Source organism: Strigops habroptila, chromosome 1 (assembly GCF_004027225.2).
Source record: "Strigops habroptila isolate Jane chromosome 1, bStrHab1.2.pri, whole genome shotgun sequence".
Lineage (NCBI taxonomy): Eukaryota > Metazoa > Chordata > Aves > Psittaciformes > Psittacidae > Strigops > Strigops habroptila.
The window spans coordinates 5,377,815-5,396,352 of record NC_044277.2 but is presented as its reverse complement, the minus strand read 5'-3'; the positions used below and the strand labels follow the sequence as shown (position 1 = coordinate 5,396,352).

Here is an 18,538-nt window from a genome sequence, read left to right as displayed (position 1 = left end):
CTTATATTCAGCTCTGAGCAAAGACAGGGAGCACAGGGCTCTGTGTGGACAGACTGTGTCTGACAGGGTAGATTTCCACAGCTTTTCCAGAAGCCCAAAAAATGGCAATAACTCCAATTTGGAAGACAAGTGACAGAAGGGGAAGAGAAGCCTTTGTTTGAAGGATCTAGCAGGCAAGTTACACAAAGCCTGGAGGGAAAGAGGTTCTTCAGCTTCATTTTACGGGAACAAAGACTGACTGCTTTGCCCAAAGTCATAAAATCTGCTAAAGCCAAGTTTTAAGTGTGGTCTCCTGCAGCCTTAACTACCTGCCTGCTTTTGTTTTCTATGCTTTATCTTGTAATCACTGCCTATTTAGTAAGCCAAGCCACATCTGAGGTTTTATCCTCATTAGAAATCCTATGATAAACCTTTTGCATTTTTATCAGAGTAAGTCATTACCACAGGGGAAAAAAAAAGCAAAACATTGTTAGGAGAATATAGGCTTAATCAGTGCAAGCTGGTTCTGTGATTATTAGCATGAAGGGAAGCAGACAAAACACAAAGAGAAAGCTTGGATACTCTTGGAAACGCATTAGTTCAGGAAGTCCCAGTGTAAACCATAATGAAATCTTTGTTCACCACCTCTGCTGAAGGTGGGTGCTCCTTTGCTAGAGTTTTCTCTTCCGACAGATTGAGTTCCCTTGGAAAATTACAGTAGTGATCACTTGACCCAATTGTTTCATGACATCTTTCTTTTGTTTCTTACTCTTTTTCAACAGCTATAGACAGCATCGGCCCAACCCCTGAGTGGACTATGGAGACTTCTGTCCTCTTCTGGGCAATAAGGGTGTTAGGAATATTCAGGAGTTGTACAAAAGTCTAAGAATCATAGAATCAACTAGGTTGGAACAGACCTTTAAGATCATCAAGTCCAAATAGCCACCAGCATTCAGGCCAAGGGGCCAAAGGTCCAGCTGGCTCCTATCCCATCTGCAGCAGTGGCCTTCTGGGAGACTTCTCTAGCCTGCTGTCCTTCTATTGCCAATCACAGCTTGCAGAGACTCACTGACATCCTGCAGCAGGGATAATGTCTTTGTACTGACTGAATGTTTACAGATGTCTCTCTTTAGTTGACTCACATGCACTTTTGTAGGCATTTTTTGTAACCTTCAGAGCAGACTGCAAAGAAGAGCTCCAATATCAACTGTATGATAAGTAACTTCATTTTGTTCATTTTAAACTTGCCATCAGCTAGTTTAATTTGCTTCCCTTTAGCTTTTACAATAGAATGAACAATGAGAAATACTTTCCTACTGACATCTCCATACCCCTCAAAGTTTGACAAATTTTCATCATATCCTCTCCAAAGGCATTCCTTTTCCAGGCACCTTCCCACCTGCAGAGCCTTCTCCCTATCGTTGCCCTTTAGGATGTTAGAAGGATGGCTCAGTACCAGTGCTTAATACTCTGCTCTTTGCAAGACATATGTGTCAGTTTTAGAAAGCCTCTAAGTTAAACTTTGCACAGAGGCATTAGAGGGGCAGGCTGGCTCATGATGTGGATGGCTGCACCCTAGGAATGCAGACTTCATACTCTACAGAGCCTTCCTTGTCATACGTGATTTCCCTGACTTTGATTGAGTTGCTGAAACCCCATCTTGCTTGACTCACCCTCAAAAACACTCTACAGCTGCTCCTTCTGCCCTCACTCCTCTCCTGGTCCTCTTGGATCAACATAGGTTTGAAGATTCGAGTTATAACCTTTGAAGGACCAGGCCATCTGATATCTGTTTTTATAACCTACAGAATAAAGGCAAAACATTGCCTTTCATGGTGATCATGTTGTTATAGAATTAGATAGTTGTCCATGTATAATAATCAGTTGATTAGCATACGCATGTGTAAAACAAGTGAATGACCACACAGTGAAGGAACACAGATTTATGAGCAGATATATGACAGACTACATCTAATGCCACAGAGATTAAACACTATGTCGTGGTTTAACCCCAGCCAGCAAGTACATACCATGCAGCCACTCACTCCTACCCCACACCATGGTGGAACAGGCAGGAGAACTGGGAAAAAGGGAAAATCCATGGGTTGAGATAAGAACAGTTCAATATTTGAAATAAAGTAAAATATAACAGTAATGAAAAGGGTGGGAGTGTGCAAACCCCAAGGAAAATAGACAAGCAACCCCCAAGTGATACACAATACAATTGCTCATCACCTGTTGACCAACACCCAGCCCAACCTGAGCAGCGATCGGTCCCTTGCAGGTGGCTCCCCCCAGTTTATATACTGGGCATGATGTGCTGTGGTATGGAATACCCCTTTGGCTGGTTTAGGTCAGGTGCCCTGTCTCTGCTTCCTCCTGGCTTCCCGTGCCCCTCCTCTCTGGCAGAGCATGAGACTGAAAAGTCCTTGATCTAGGTAAGTGCTACTGAGCAACAACCAAAACATCAGTGTGTTATCAGCATTCTTCTCAGACTGAAGCCAAAACACAGCACTGCACCAGCTACCGGGGAGAAAATTAACTCTATCGCAACCAAAACCGAGACACACTACCAGGGATGAAATATGACAGTCAACAGAGCAGTGGCAGCTGAATCACACCTACCCAGGAAATCCACTTGAGAGCAGTTCACAAGAGCACCTGAAGATGCATTATTTTCTTTTCTTGTTTTCCTACCTAAGCACAATTACTTGGTATGTGCATACACATTTCTGTACATAAAAAGCATTCTCTACCAGGCTGAGATATTTAAGTCTGAACAGAATATCCTCAGCTGCTGCTTGAGCCATGACACAGTGAATTTCCTGACTTTCAAAGTCACACAAGACCTTACATCAACATGAATTAGATTTTTAGCCACAGCTGTTATTATCTTTTGGTTTACCACTAGTGCTGTGCTTTGCACGGTATGTATTCTAATACAAACATCATTTTGGCTTTAACTTAGTGATATAACTGAGGTAATGGCCTGCTGAAGTAATGCCAGTGTCTCTGCTGTTCTGGAAAAGCAAAGGATTTGCCCTCTAGCAAATGCCTCAGACCTCACATTATTGCCCTACACACAACCTGGCAATAGCATGATCCTGCAGGTGTTTGGCACTAGCACAGCTGGAAAGCAGTGCTATAATAAGGGGGTGATTTTCATCTTGTCATCTCAGTCTTTTCAAAAGTGAGATAACTTTATTCTATGAACACTGAAGTTGTGAGCATTAGGAGAGAGAGCAGCCTACAGCACACGCACAGCCACGATTGCACTGGCTGCAGCTGTTTGAAGTCCACCATCTCTGATCCAATTTCCTAGCACTGGCCCATACCCATAAAAATGAAGCAAACAAAACTGTCACAGCCAGAATGGAAAATGAGAATTCATGCTCATGCAGCCATTGTAGCACAGCAGGCAAACAGAAAGAGGCCATGTGAATCCTCTCTTTCAGGTGTTCTATCTGGGAAGGGTTTCATTTCACAGGCTTTCCTCTCTTTTTCAGGAGTATAGATGGCAACTAGCATTGCAGGAACTTGCATCCCAGCTCCCCGTGGTTCTGGTACTTCCCCCTCATGATGACAAGACACCAACACAGAATTCTGTCCCTACATGCAACAGTGATCCATCATATGCACACCATCTTCATGACTGATCCCTCCAATTACAGTCCTACCCCTTTCTGCTGCTGAAGGCTCACCTTGGCACCTGAAGGCTGACCCTGAAGATAATCTTTTGTGTTTGAGGGAAAATTATGCACAAAGACACATCACCAAGGAGAGCATGAGGACATGGAATGAAGCTTCTGAATGAAGTTCAGATGGGACATTAGGAAAAGGTTCTTCACTGAGAGGGTGGTCAGTCACTTGAAAAGGTCCCCCGGGGAAGAGGTCACAGCACCAAGCCTGTCAGAGTTCAAGGTGCATCTAGACAATGCTCTTAGTCATATGGCTTAGTTTTAGGCAGGTCTGCAGGGAGCAGGGAGTTGGACTCAATGATCCTTATGAGTCCCTTCCAACTTGAGACATTCTAGGATTCTATATCCCAGGGTCCCTTTTTAACCAAGCCAGCAAAGTTCAGCTGATATATGCTCTCTCTTAATCAGCGACTCAGCCACTGGGCAGACATGGGGCACAAACACACTGGGTATCAAATACACAGATGCTGCCTTGGCTGACAGGAGTACCAAATAAACAACACAAGCTGGCCATTAACTCAGGGATCTCCATGCCTACACATTCATTTGGGGCAGTAAATGTTGTTTGGCTATCTCAATCAAAGAAGTTCTACACAGACTGTGGGGTCTTTTTATTTTTCCCCCTCCAGTCGAGACTTGCATTTTTGTATTTTTCTAGGCATGACAAAAATATAGATGGAGTGATCTTTTCCGATGCTTTTCTGCAGAGATCGAAACGTAAGAAAATAAGAACTTGCTTCAACTGCAGCACAACTCCTACTGTAAACACTGTGTTTCCCATCAGACTGGCTCTCACCACCTGCTAAACACGAGCTGGTTTCCAAAGGCTGAATCCTGAGTCTCAAAGGCTAAATAGTGGCTGCCAGCGAGAGGTCTGCAGGAAGATGGATGCAGAAGTGTGCACTTTATAGCCCCCATGTCTCTAGCCTGGCTCCGTAATAGTTCCTGCCATGAGCAACCCTCATTTAGATTGTAATTTCACATGATGCATTACCACTATACACAATCAATATATCATGATCATAGAAAGAACAAACAAGAAGATGCAATAGCCATAAGCGCCATGTTCTCACTAGCGCAGCGTTCTTCCTTTCAGAGCACAATCCAGTATTGTTTTAAATTCCCTGAGCAATTGGGTAGCCACAGACTCTGGAAAACAGCTCCACAGATTCTTAATCCCATTTTCAGCATGAACCATGACTTCTTCCTCAATACATCCATCTATCTCCCAGACCCTCTTGTCAATCTTTTTCCCCCCACAGCTTGAAAATTCATTTTGGTGATAAGGAAAACACCCACAACCAGACGAGATATGGAGCTACAGAGAGGAAGAGCTCCTTCTCCTCTGCATTCTAGGTCTTCAGCCTCATTTTGTTGTGGGGAATGGGAAGTTTGCAGCCAGAATTGCCTGGAAACCACAATCTTTTTTAATGAAAATTAGTCTACTCATACTACTTGTTTTGCATTTTTGATCATCATTGAACTGGTTTTCCAAGACAGATAACCTAGCTATTTTCAATGCTTAATCTGTATCCTCAATTTTAACCCCCAAGTCTTATTGCTGTCCCACCTAGGATTTGCAGTAAGATAGCCTGGCTTTTGACCTTCAGGTTATTAATGAAATTATCCAATGAAAAGAAACAAAGTGACAGTCTCCTCATGACCCAAATTTAATCCTGTTGAAAATTCAATACACTCAAAATTATACTTTCACTTTGGTTTTCATCCTTCTAGCCAGCTGCTTTACTGCAATAACCTCCACAAGCTCACTGCTGCTTACATAAAGCAACGATTATGATTTCCACTTGATAGCATTTTAAATGGCCAATGCACAAAGGAAACTCAAAGAACACAAAGGGGAAAAGCGATGGACACTCAGAACCTATTCTGCAGGAGGAGGCATAACACAATATAAAAGTTCCCTATAAAGATCCAACTGTATCACATCTTCTGCATCCTGTGCAGTCCAAAAGCAACCTGTGACCTATGGAAGGCAACAGCAAGCAACTCTCATTTAATTGGTCCAATGAAGATTAGCTCTTACCTTTTCTCCTTTTTCTCCTCTGCCATAGACTCTGCCCTAGAAATAAAAGAGGGGAAAAGGTATGTCAAAGGACATTGTAAATATGTATTTCATATTTTCCTTGTTATATATCTGAAATATATCTATCCATCCATGTATATCACATCTCTCTCTGTATCTATATACATGCACAACTCACAGGACAGCTACTATAGGGAAAGTAATTTCCTTTGGACATAGTTCCTTGGAAATAATTCAGTAACAAATTAAAATAGAAAACCTATGCCCAGTTGTCCCACTGCAGTCAGGAAAACATCTTATTTTTTATTCAGGCCAGAGTCTGATATTACCTTTCCAAAATCAAAGATGCCAACAATGATTTTCACATAGAGTTAAAGATTTTCTCACCTAAAAACTCAGCCTGACATTTGCATTAATTGCAGCTGAGGAAAGCTATGTCTTGGTTATACTGAATGTAAAAGAGTTGAGAGATTTGCATCTTCTTTGTGTTCAGTTGCCTCATACTGTCCCCATTAGATGTATAGCTGTGCTATAATCAAATACACCCAAGTTACACATTTTAATTAGAAGGCCAATACTAAGTCACTTACCAGCTTTATTCAGGGATGAACCCATCTATTCCTCCCACTCCAAGAAATCACAAGTGGGCGCCAGAAAGATTAGCTTCCCCCTAGGATTAAGGCCCAGCAGAGGGAATGTGTTCCATGGTGCAGTTGACATGGTGAGCAAGTTCTCACCATAAATGAGAAAAAACTACTTGCGTTTCCATCTCCTTATGTAAAATCATTCTGTATTTCTTACTTACTGACTCTCCTTTTTCTCCTCTGAGTCCAGGAAGCCCTTGGGTGCCACTTTCTCCCTTGAAAAAAAAAGGATGTTAATACCACATATATAATTAATTCCTTTCTTGACAGGAATAGAAATAGCAGGCAAGATTTCCACTTACAACTTCCTGTTGGGCTCATAGTGTTTGTATTTTGTACTCAGATTTCCATTGTTTTGGGAAGCAATGCAACAAGGGTTTGACTGAGATTGTGGATGCTTCTGGTCCTACCAGTCTCTAAAGCCAAGATTTCAGCTCCTGCCATGAGGCTGGTGTACCCCATTGCATTTGTGCTGACTTGAATGTCTTAGTTCTCAAATTGATTTTATAACCTATTTTCCATATGAAAATACTGCTTGAAGACTTAAGAGTGCACTGGTAAGGCAGAGAGCTTTCTCTTGGGAGATCCTTCACAAGGTCTTATTTTCTATTAAGCCAGGAAGGACATGAAAAGATGATTTGCATAAGACCTAGAGGGTGCACACCTAAAATATGGCAGAAATAAACCAGTAAATATTGTCAAGATTTTTAGAGCTATTAAAAAGAAAAATATCAAACCCCATTGTTTTCATTCATAGTAAATTTTTATTACCAGCTAAGTCCTGCCTTCTATTGCAGGCCTGTGCAGCACACACAGGGTTACTTTCCCTGCTAGCTCCAATACAAGAGAAGGAAGGGAACAGAGAAGAGGGCTGAAAACATACAGATTAGGATGGGTAGAGGAATGAAAACTGGAGAAGTAAATACATAGGGAAGAAAAGAGAAAATGGTTAATCAAAACCCAAGCAAAACTTTTTCTTCATGTGTCTCCTAAAAAGGACAGGGGTGAAAGGGATAAAAAACCCTCAAAGCTGATGCATAATTACATAAATATTCATCAGGTACAGAGCTAAAAGTAGTGCCAAAAACAGCAAGTGTAGTGAAAATACCTGCAAATCATTTTCATATGCTGCTCTGCAGCCACAAAACTGGAAGGAGGACCAGCTGAGACTATACCCATTGCTAAGACAAGTTTAAGGCTATGCGCAAAGTTGCCACCAGTTCCTTCCTCTAATGCTGGGAGCTGCTGGAGAGCAGAGGGCTTTGCCCTCACACCTCTACCTAGCTCCTGCCTGATTCTCACCCGAAAGGTATATACCAGAAATATGCTGTGCTGAGCTCCCCATCCATCACTGACAAAATCTCCTCACCTATTTGTGCCTTCCACCGTCTTTTGCTTGTAGGGAGTTTAGATACTTTGAACTTCAGTATAGACTGGCATCAAGACAAAAACATCTCAGACCCGAAGCAGGACCCTCTAGTGCCACAGCAGCAAGAGGTTCAATGAACCCTATGCTCCTCGCATCTCACAGTGGGATTTAATTTGTGACTCTATTCGATTTATCCTGATCTATGCCCCCTGAAAATGTGTTTAGCTGAAACCAGACGCTGAAGCATTTGTCAGGATCGTGCTTCTTTTCCCCAGGTGAAGATAGGCTTTTGAAAGCACAGGAAAAATGAAAGTTTCTTTCTTTCTTTAACTTTTGTCCCTTTTTTTTTTTGCCAAAAGAAAGAAACTTCATGGAGCAAGCAGCATATATGCAAAAACAGAGTCACAGTCAATTCACATAGGCTGTGGCAAAACTCATAAACGTTTTTATGCAGCCATCTCTTTTAAGTCACTTAAAGTACACCAAATCTCCATTTTTATTTGGGGGAAAAAATAACATCCCGCTACAGCATGTCTAACACACTGGACTTCACAAACTTCCCAAAAGCAGGTGAGCATTGCCATTTCTATGATGCGAACAAAACCAGACCTCACAGAGAAGTGATTCTCTCTAAACTCAGATCAATAGCAGTGCTGGAAGAAAGCAGAAGCTGTTGACCAACAGCCCAGTGCCTCAATCAACCAGCCTGCAAACAACACAGCATGCAGGGTAGGTATGGAAGGAAAGTAAATTAGACCGGGCTGTCGTTAGCATCTAGAATTTAGCAATAAGACCCAGCTTCAGGCATGTTAGTCAATTCTTCCAAAGCTATTTCCTGCCTCACTCTTCCCCTATACAATCCTTTATTGTATCTCCTTCCAAAACATGTACGCTCTGTCTCTATGCATTACCCTCAGTTCAGAAGCATGGGTGACTCAGGCAGAAGTGTTCACCACCGAGGGATTTTTTCCTCCAATAGCTGCAAGCACTCCTGTTTTGCCCTGCCTTTGGAGACTTAAATTAGAGAGGAACAGAAACTCATTATCATCCCACACTGATTATACAATTCAAATATTTTCACTGGTCACATGGTACCAAAAGGAAACTCTGTACAAACTTCCTTCCCTAAAAGAAGGAACATGTTATGGGAGCTCAGGATAGCAGAGCCTGAACACCAGTCTCTCCATCTTCAACTCAGATAGACAACAGCTTCACTCATTTAACAGACCCTCAAACTGCCCTTTCTAAGAAAGGAAAGCAGAAAGAACCACATAACCATTATTCCTTCTTTGGATAAAGGGTGAAAAATCCACCAGTCTAAGGAAAATGAAACAAACCCAACCACTGCCTTAGCTTGGAGAAGGAGCCTCACAGACCCCCTACCTTTGTCAGCCTCCCCAAAGTTCCCTGTTTTGGGACAAAGGGGAGTTTTTATAACACTGACCTCTCTCCCTGTTAGTATTCCCTGGTGGGGCTCGTTTCTCATGTGAATCCCACCAGCTGTGTGCTGGTTTTCTGATACAGCTGAACCAGCTGCTTTGTGGGTACTTATATGGCCATATAGTCTTTCACAGGTCATTTCTCATTATCAGTTATCAGATTGTAAAATATCCCTTGAGACCCAGTTATTTAGAGGTAGAATTCAGCTTTGCAACTCATCCCAAATAAGAGATACTCAGTAGTAATGGTGTCTACAGAGAAAATGATTAATTTTGTCTCAGAGTCCTGCCATCCCTGCGCATGGTAGGGGGTTGGAACTCGATGATCTTTAAGGTCCCTTCAACCCAAACCATTCTATGTCTATGTTTCCATCTTTTCCTGATAATTTCTTTCCTTATTCATTTGCTCACTCTCTCCTCTCTGTTTAGTCAATTAATGCTTGGTCTTTTCTTATGCTGTACCTGCTTGTTAGCCTGTTTTAATCAAACCTAAGCGTATAGTAGAGATCTTATGATTATTTTTAGTGTGGGCTGTCATGAGGCCTTAGTCTTTCCTTAATTAGGTATCAGGTGGTAATACTGGGGAACTGCAAATAACATTGGTTTTCTGTCCCATGGCCAGCATTTTAGCCTGGGTAGCTCAGTAATGTTTCAGAGAGAAGAGGCGAAAGCAATATTAGCTCCTGCATATAAAGCAGGGACTGTCACAAGCTGGTCCTTGGCAATAGCGATGCAGTAACTGCTGTCAAGGGTGATATACATTATTTAATCACAACATCTTTGCAAGTCAGGAGCAAAATCTATTAGTTGCCTTATTTAGCAGACAGACAAGCTAAGTCAAGCCTTTTGTCTCAAATCAACACATTTCTACCAAATTGTTGTCAGAGCCTGAATTTAAATCCCCAGCTCCCTGAGACTGCAACACAGTCCTGCCTTATCTGAATACAAGTCTCGGACCACAACAGCCAGGGAATAGTCAAACACATCCGCACTGCTCCTCAGCAACCCACCTGCAGGAGTGAGATGGACATTTTGGGATCTGTTACAGAAAACCTGCTGATGCTGTGCTTATATATAAACTGTTTTGTATTCAAGCAGTACCTCCTGCCCCCCCAGCAGTGTGCCATGTTACACAGACAGACACCTTCACCAGCACATAGACCCTGTCAAAGCAGTGAAAGACAATGGGAAGTTGCTGCAGGGCTCTTTTATTATTATCATGATCATCCTTCTGCAACCTCCCAACAACAGTCATGGCTCTGCCATTCTTCAAAACAGCCCATCATTATTTAAGCTGTCACAGATTAAAATAGAAAGTTGCTATTTATACACGCATGGAAGCATAAGGAAATATTTTCTGCAGTATCAGTCAGGCACATCTGAGCAGTAATGTGCCCATGTTCCTTCATGGAACAGCAGAAAACATACTTCAAAACACATCTCCTCATCAGCCAAAACTTCTCCCTGCAGACAGCAGATGAAGCCTCCCCAAAAAACCCACAACACACTTCTGAGGATGTCTGACCTTCCAAGACCCAGAGGTTTCTCCTTTCCCTTCCCACGTTTTTTCATAACAACTGAGTAACTTCTGAGTAATGAGGCGCAACTCGTTTATTCACCAAAAAGGTATAAATTCAGTGAATTTGCATTAGTTATTCACATGCAAATAGGTTTGAATACAAATTGTTCCCAAACATCTTTTTAACCACACGGATGGTGAAGTTGGGAACCAATACCACTGACTTCCATCTCTTCAGCAACATTGTGAGTCTTTTTTTCTTCCAGTACAAGTGCTCCCTTTAAGCCAGTTGCCTCACAGCTCTATTTGTGACCAAGCACAGAAGGAAAATGTGTGTGTGCTCAATGCATGCATGTGTATATCAAAGAAGCTAGCAGAATATGCTGGATAATATAGAGGCTGTAAAACTTGAAGCAGACATCAGAACCAATCTCCTACCCTGCTATCTAGGAAGAAGACTACTGAAGAAAGTGGCCTGTATTTAACATCATGACTCCGGCAATCTTGCGAAGCATAACAGGTTGTGGCTAATCCTTTACCCTACTCTCAGGAAATGCTGTGGAGCATGACCAGGGGGCTGCAAACTATTCTATGGATACCTAATACTGCTGAACAAAACACAGAACAGAAGCAGCACATGGGTTTCCAGGTAACTTATCATGAAAGCTGTGCATGACCTAATGAATAACACTAACTTGCAAATATGCCAGTTTAGAAGCTACAGGAGAAGATTTGGAACACGGTACAAGGATGACATAAAGCAAGAACAGAGAAGCTCAAATGAAAGCCTAGAGCAAAGACACAAGGCAGCCTGAGCCTCTTACAGTCCCAGACTCATCCAAAACTATCTGAACTCAGTCAGATGCCAAATTGACTTTTATTTCTCAAAATCTTCAACTCCTCAACTTACTCTGAAGGTGTTTTGTTGTTTTTTATGAAGCAAATGAACTAGCACATATTACTGACCTTTTGACCTTTAGGACCTGCAGGGCCAACTGGACCTCTTTCCCCCTAAGACAAAAAAAAAGAGATTAGTCAGAATGACCTTCTCACTATATAGCAAAGCAAAGCCCTACAACAACTGGAAACAACTAAAATGTTTTCAGGTTTTAGTGGGGAACAGACTAAACCAGACATGCCCTCAAAAGTCATGACAATGAACCTGGTTTCTCAGATGTCCTAGCCACAGCAAATGTAGGCAAGCACACTGCTTTTAAATCTATGAGGTTTTTTCAATGTGACTGTATTTACGTCCAGAATATCTTCTGTTTTACTTGAAGAAGGATGCACATAACTGGGCTGGATAAGAATAACCACTTTGTTTCCAAGGTTTTTACCAGGACTATCAACATGATCAAAATCACCAGATTAGGTAAAGAGAAAAGATGTGGGGAAGACTGCCATTACCTCTATTGACATTCCACCTATGAAATACACAGTGAGCCTGGCTCTTTCTATGAAACATTTTCCACCTCCAGGTCTTAAAGCGCTTCACAAACACCCACTTGAATGGTGTCAAAGCCCTATTTCCAGGCCTATCCAGCATTCTTCATACAAAACACACTCATCTCAACACTCACCTTTTGTCCAGCAGGGCAGGAGCAGTTGAAAGTCTTGAGGTGGCCAACTTGCTCGCTGCCAACAGTGGGCCTCAATTCCACGGGAGGTGCTTCAGTCAGGACCGTGACCTGGCACTACACCCAAACACCCAAGGTCATGCAAAGCCTTCAGTGCTAGAAAGCTGCTTCTTCTACCCACTTTAGAGAAACCTCATAGGCATTACTGGATAACACACAGCTAAATGTGTCCTCGTGAGGAACACAGTCCCACAGAAGCCATTCATTCAAGCAATAGGGAAAAATGTGGCAAAACGAACAATGAATCTCTTTAACCAAGATCGAGGGGAGAAGAGTGGAAGCAGGGTGGAAGTTTCTAAAAACAGTTGTGCACAGGAAACTGAGCAGCAATCGGCACCATTTAAGGTCTTCCCAAATAAAACCAGTGGGAAATATGCTGAATATTTCAGGCTGCATTTCTGTTGTTCCATCATCACTTCAGGGTTTTGTTTCCCCTGACAGTTTGACAAGGAAAGATCAACTTGGAAACTTCAAATTCCTTATACTCATCCCTCTGCGGTGGTCGTCTTCTGGCACTGCTGCATTACCAACTGTATAGCTAGGTTTCATTCACCATCATTAAACAAATTATATTCCCACACTGACATATATTCCCTGATTTACGTAATGGTTTTCAGTGAAGAGTGTTCATGTGAAAATGAATAAGCGACAAAAAGAATCTTACTGGTCCAGAGGGAATGTCACAGCAGGTCTCCAGCTCAGCATGCCGAGAATCACAGTAAATAACCATCCGCTGAAGATCAAACTAGAAGACAAAGTGAGGCAATAGTCTCAGAGACAGTGAATTATTAAAGACTGCATGTCCTTTTGCTTGGAAACAAACAGTGCAGATGAATACAAATAAAAAACAGAGGGGGCTAACTTCCTAGTGATTCTATGGATCCTGTAGTCAGTATCCATCTCTCTCTATCAATAATGGACCAATATCTCAGCATGCTCCAAGAGTACAGAGCTAATGAGACCCTGAATGTGCCTATTAGCATTCTGGTGCAGGTTTTCATGCACATAAGGAGGCATGTCCTGGCCAAATTTCTGTCTGAGAAGACATATTCTGACCACCTCTATCCCTCCTAGAATTTCATCTAGACATAAAGTTTAGTTTTCTCCTGTTGTGCCTTGCATCTTCTGAAATTCTACCCCTGCATGACAAATGCTATAAACACATTTAATATGCACATTCCATCTATTTTGCACAGCTAAGAAAGATTACATGAGTCTCAAAACATCAATCAATCACACATAAATTATACCAGGTTAACACTGCTTCTGAACAGTCAGGTCCAACCTACAGGTCTAAACTTCGGTTCAGTTGGAGCAAGAGTCTTTTAATATCAGGTATCTTTTCTGAGGAACTGAAAACATGCCATGACTCTCCTGAGTTAACAACCTTTCTTTTTTCCCCATCTCTTCCTCTCACAGATGGAAACATTCATAATGCTATCATCAGGCAGCAGAAGACCTTTATATGTGTAGTTCAGTGCCCGGTTTGATGGCATTTGTGGATGATTTTGTCTCTGATTTTCACTATAGCATATTCTGTGACTAGACAGAGAGATTAAATGGATTCCTCATTTTTAATCCCTATTATGGAGGTACTGACAGTCTCACATAAAAATACAGCAAGTCCTGTACATGATGCGATGCCAATCTGTCTTAGATAGGTAACACAGGTAATGCTTCAGTGATGCTGCTTCAGGAAAAGGGTCAATTACAAGATAACCCCTAAACCCCCATTCACATCCTGAAAACCCAAGGCTGAACGTCATCCCAGCTCTAACTAGCACATCCAGTACTTACATCAATGGGGACGCTATCATACAAGCGTTTGCCGATCACAGTCTTTCCTTGAATGTCAATATTTTCCCTGTCTTCAATAGGCAGCATCTGCACCAGTTTGCAGTCTATGTAGAGCGAGACAGCTTTTGACTGAATGCTGAAGGCAATTTTGTGCCAGCTGCGGTCAAAAAGATCACTGACTCTTTCATTTCGGAAGACCACTCTCACAGCATCCTTGGTGAGCCCAACAGCGTTGTACTCTAAAGCTTTGTTCTCTCCATCCAGCCGGATCGAAACCTGCAAGCAGACAGAAGATTTTTCTAAGGAAGTACAAAGCCTTCTCCTTCCTCTTGCCTGTTTTCCACCATGACTGATACCCCAAAGTCAGGCATGGTACAGCTTATGGTGAGAAGCCCAAGCAAAGGGCCGAGGACAGAGTTTTGTGTGAGATATGCACAGGGAGCCTATGTGTGTTCTAGTAAATAAGACAGGGCTTGGGTGCAGACCCATGGCCATTTAAAGCCTTCTCTTGTGAGTACAATCCTTGGCATGGTTTCAGCACATGCCACCTTGATGCCTCCCAGGCAGTGCTTGGACATGGTTGGGTGGTAGCACATGTCATGGGCATGTCCCCAAAGGCAGATAGACAAAGTTGAAGCTGTTTTGGATCCCTCTATCCTGTGTACTCCTCCAGTACTTCCCAGCAGGTTCTGTGTTCTTTAATGCCATCACATGTCCTCAACTATCCCATGGGACATGGACACATGCCTCATTGCCTGGTATGAAACCAATCTGCTGAATATGTAGCACAGAAAATCATGCTTCATTTAACAAAGTACAGCTGATAATAGTTTTTATGTAAACCTATTACCATTGTCTGAAATTCAGTTAGCTGAATCCTCAGACTGCACCTATCCTTCCTCCACTGTCAGCTCCCTTTCAAACACCTTTCAAATGCTTTCAAACACCACTCCCAAAGCAGCAGTACTGTATTAAATGGCTACGTGAGCCCATACCAACATCCCAGTTGAAAGCCATTGGAAATGCCATCAGTACCATGTTTGTACTGAGCAGAAAACCTACAGCCCACCCAAACAGCTCCCTCCTCAAACACGCTTGAAACCCTAACATACAGCATGTTGCTAAGGACACATTATATAGGAACAGGAAGCCCTTTATTACATTTTAATGGTATTTTTCTTCTGAGAATCTGAGAGTATTTGACAGATATTATTAGATTAAATTCTGTAGCAGCCAGGACTCCGGGTTGCGGAGCAATAAGTTCCTCATCCTAAGGACATCCACGTGCTAAGCAGGGAACCCATAATGCCTTCGCATTATAGCTAGAAATCTGTGCAAAAACTTGACATAGCTCACTGCTCTGTAGTACATCTGTGTGCCAAAGTACATCTTCTTCCAAACAGGCAAAATATTTTCCCTCAGCAGAACTACCTGAACAAAACACCAGAAATCCAAAAGTGGTTTCAAGAGCAAGGATGTTGTATTTTTCACCACCTTTACAACTATCTGCATGCTAACAACAATCAAGGTCTCTGCAAACCTACCTGCAGGGTTTGAATGAAAGGTAAAAGATTTTCACCAAAATGAACTGTAAGACAGGTAAAGAGATATTTACTAGTCCTCAAGGAAAAAGGAGTGAGAAGATAAGGCAAGAAAGCTGGTTCATGCAACAAAAAATAAACAAGGCTGCTCTTGCTGTCTCAAAGGATCTCTTACCTGTGGTATGCCGTACTTGTCAATAATCTGCCAAATATACCAGTCTTCTTTCCTGGATGCCTTCCGGAATTTGAAGGTAGTTACAAAGGCATATTCATCAGGGAGACCTTGGGGAAATACATCCCTGGCATGGGGAGGCGAAAAGAGAGCTTAGCAGTGAAGAGCAGAACTTCTAAAACTCTCTGCATGTTCCAACAATGCTTCCCAAGTGTATCATAGAGTTCCTACAAAATCTGCTTGCTATATTTGGCAGCCTGCAGAACCTGAGCTTGTGCCCTCCAGGCAGTTCTGTCCTCAAGGAGCCCTTTTTCATTCCAATAGTGAAGCTCTCAAATTAGGTAAGAAACAGTGAAAACCTTCAGTCTAGTATCCATCATGTCCAAACAGTTGGTTTTCAGTTGATGATTCAGTTTATGCAACCTGTAAATCATTCTGCTCTTCTCCAGATACACTGGAGACCTGTGGCATCTGACAGTAGGCAGGCATGTCTGAAACCCTCTATAAATGTACCAAGTCATAGCAACAAATATTGTGTTATTTGCCCCAAAACAGGCACTACACCTCATGCCTGTCCAATAAGATGTTCCTTGGCTGATGGCCTGGGAGAGCAGAAGAACCTTCTCAAACCAACATTGAAAACACATTAGGCAGAAATTTACCCAGTGTAACACCATGATGTGTGCATATGTGTGATGTAACCAAAACCAGCACTGTTTGACTAAGCCTCAACGTAAGAACATACCATAACATGAGCATGCAGAAGGGATAACTAACCCAGTATCATTATTTATCCATTACTGAATGCCTAAGAATGAGAATGAACAGAACAAACATCCCTCCTAGCTCCAAATCTGGGATCTAAGGATCGAATTCAGATACAGCTGCAGTTTCTATATTAATAATTTTTTATGGATTTATCTTGTATGGACTTCTCCAATCTCCCCTTGAACTCAGGTATATTTATTACATTCACAGCATCCTTTGGCAATGAATCACACTTTGCTATCCACTGTATAATGAGCCTCCTCTTGTTTGTTTAGGACCTAGCTCAGTTCTTATAAGGGACAACACAATTAACTATTCTTTTTCTACATTTCATGCCATTTATGATTTTGCAAACTTCTCTCATAATGCCTCTGAAACATTTCTTTTTCCACCTGAAGAGTCTCATTTATCTTTATTGTTCCCTGCCCAAGCCAGCTTGCTCCTCAGATCATTCCTAAGAAGACCCTTCCTAAATATCATGGCTTTGCTTCTGGATATCTGAGCAGTCAGGCACAAGAATCCATTAGAAAAAAAGCTTAACAGCCGGCTGTCATCCTAAATGATTCTATGATTCTACAATTCACAAACCAGCCCTCCCTGGTCACAGATCCACCACACACCAGCACCCGTAGCTGGTGACACACAAAATAGCCAGACACTCCCTCTCTTCATGACAAAACAAGAAACGTGTCAGTTGTCTCCTTGTGGCAGAGTTGCCATGGAGAATAGAACGGGTATGAGTAGGACACTGAAAGCCACCAAGAAAATCTACGGGATGTTTGGCAAGAGAGAGTCAGCTCAGTCACATCAGCCCTCCCAGTAGGGCCCCCCACCAGGTCTCCTTCAGCACTGACATGCCTTTGTGCAAGTTTTGTGTCAAAATGGTTTTGTTCACTCATCTTCTCCAAGTTTGTCAAGAAGATGCATGCCTCAGCTATTAGCATCACTGACAGTCTGGGCAGTTTTCCTCCCCCCCTTTGAGAAACTTCATCAAAATGGCAATGCTGATAGCTGAAAAGGCATTGCTTACTGCTCCATCCTCTTGAACAAAAAACATGGATGTGTCTACATAAGAGTGCTGCCAGTGGGGGCATTTCTCTGTTGCTCGGCTCCTCAAACTGTCATTTCAGCATACATGCCCAGTGCATTTACTTTCATTCACTCCTCACCATCATAACTGGGTTTAATAAGTTCCCTTTCTGTCCTGCCTTTTAAGATTCTGAGTCACATTCTGGGCACAGACAGCCCTATTGAGCTACTTTCCTAGCTACAACCCACCACTAACTCCAACCTCCTACTTAATGGAAAGCAAGCAGAGAAACGGTTCCTCATTTAATCCAGTGGTGGCACAAGGTAGTGGATTTACAGCTCTGAGGGTGCTTTGCTCTCTTCCTGGTCTGTAATATGCTTGCTATCGCCACATCAACAGCAGCAGGACACATGATTTCAATGCTGCTTTTGCCTAACGGTTTTTAACCTCTGCATATTCAGTGTGCTTGGTTGGAAGTACAAATTACAGTGGATGCAACTGAGGCATCACTTCTTTGCTGAGCAAGGAGGTATAGGAGCATGTTGTTGAAACTAATCCCCCAAGATACCACATTGAGCCTTGGGCCTGACAACCTGCAATCAAATCTGGAAGAGCCAACTGTTAGCCTCATAGCTGGGAGTTAGGTACCTAAACATCCTCCTGAGCCTGGCCACACCTCATCACACAGAGACTGACAAATGGCCCATCAGGTAGATTTAAACTGATAGAAAGCTGTAATGACCTATTACCTGTCAGCCTCAACTGATTTTTAAAGGTGCAGAGGAACTGGCTGCAGTTCTCAACAGAGACAGGATTTGTGCCAAAAGCAAATCTCAAGAAACTCTTGTTGCCCTGAAGATACGATAAAAGCTGTTTCTGAAGTCCTCAGTCCCTGCGTCTT

The 18,538-nt window shown here is 42.4% G+C and overlaps 1 protein-coding gene across 1 annotated transcript in view; it reads right to left on the bottom strand.

The window, feature by feature from the left end:
- The window catches only part of COL22A1 (collagen type XXII alpha 1 chain), a 226,935-nt gene that overhangs the window by 119,752 nt on the left and 88,645 nt on the right, over positions 1-18,538 (bottom strand). Inside the window, exons 6-12 of the mRNA XM_030505667.1 lie at positions 15,843-15,966; positions 14,127-14,402; positions 12,994-13,074; positions 12,273-12,386; positions 11,659-11,703; positions 6,527-6,580; positions 5,722-5,757 (exon numbers count right to left, since the gene is read on the bottom strand). Of these exons, the coding sequence (XP_030361527.1) occupies positions 5,722-5,757; positions 6,527-6,580; positions 11,659-11,703; positions 12,273-12,386; positions 12,994-13,074; positions 14,127-14,402; positions 15,843-15,966 (730 nt within the window). The remainder of the gene's footprint in view (positions 1-5,721; positions 5,758-6,526; positions 6,581-11,658; positions 11,704-12,272; positions 12,387-12,993; positions 13,075-14,126; positions 14,403-15,842; positions 15,967-18,538) is intronic.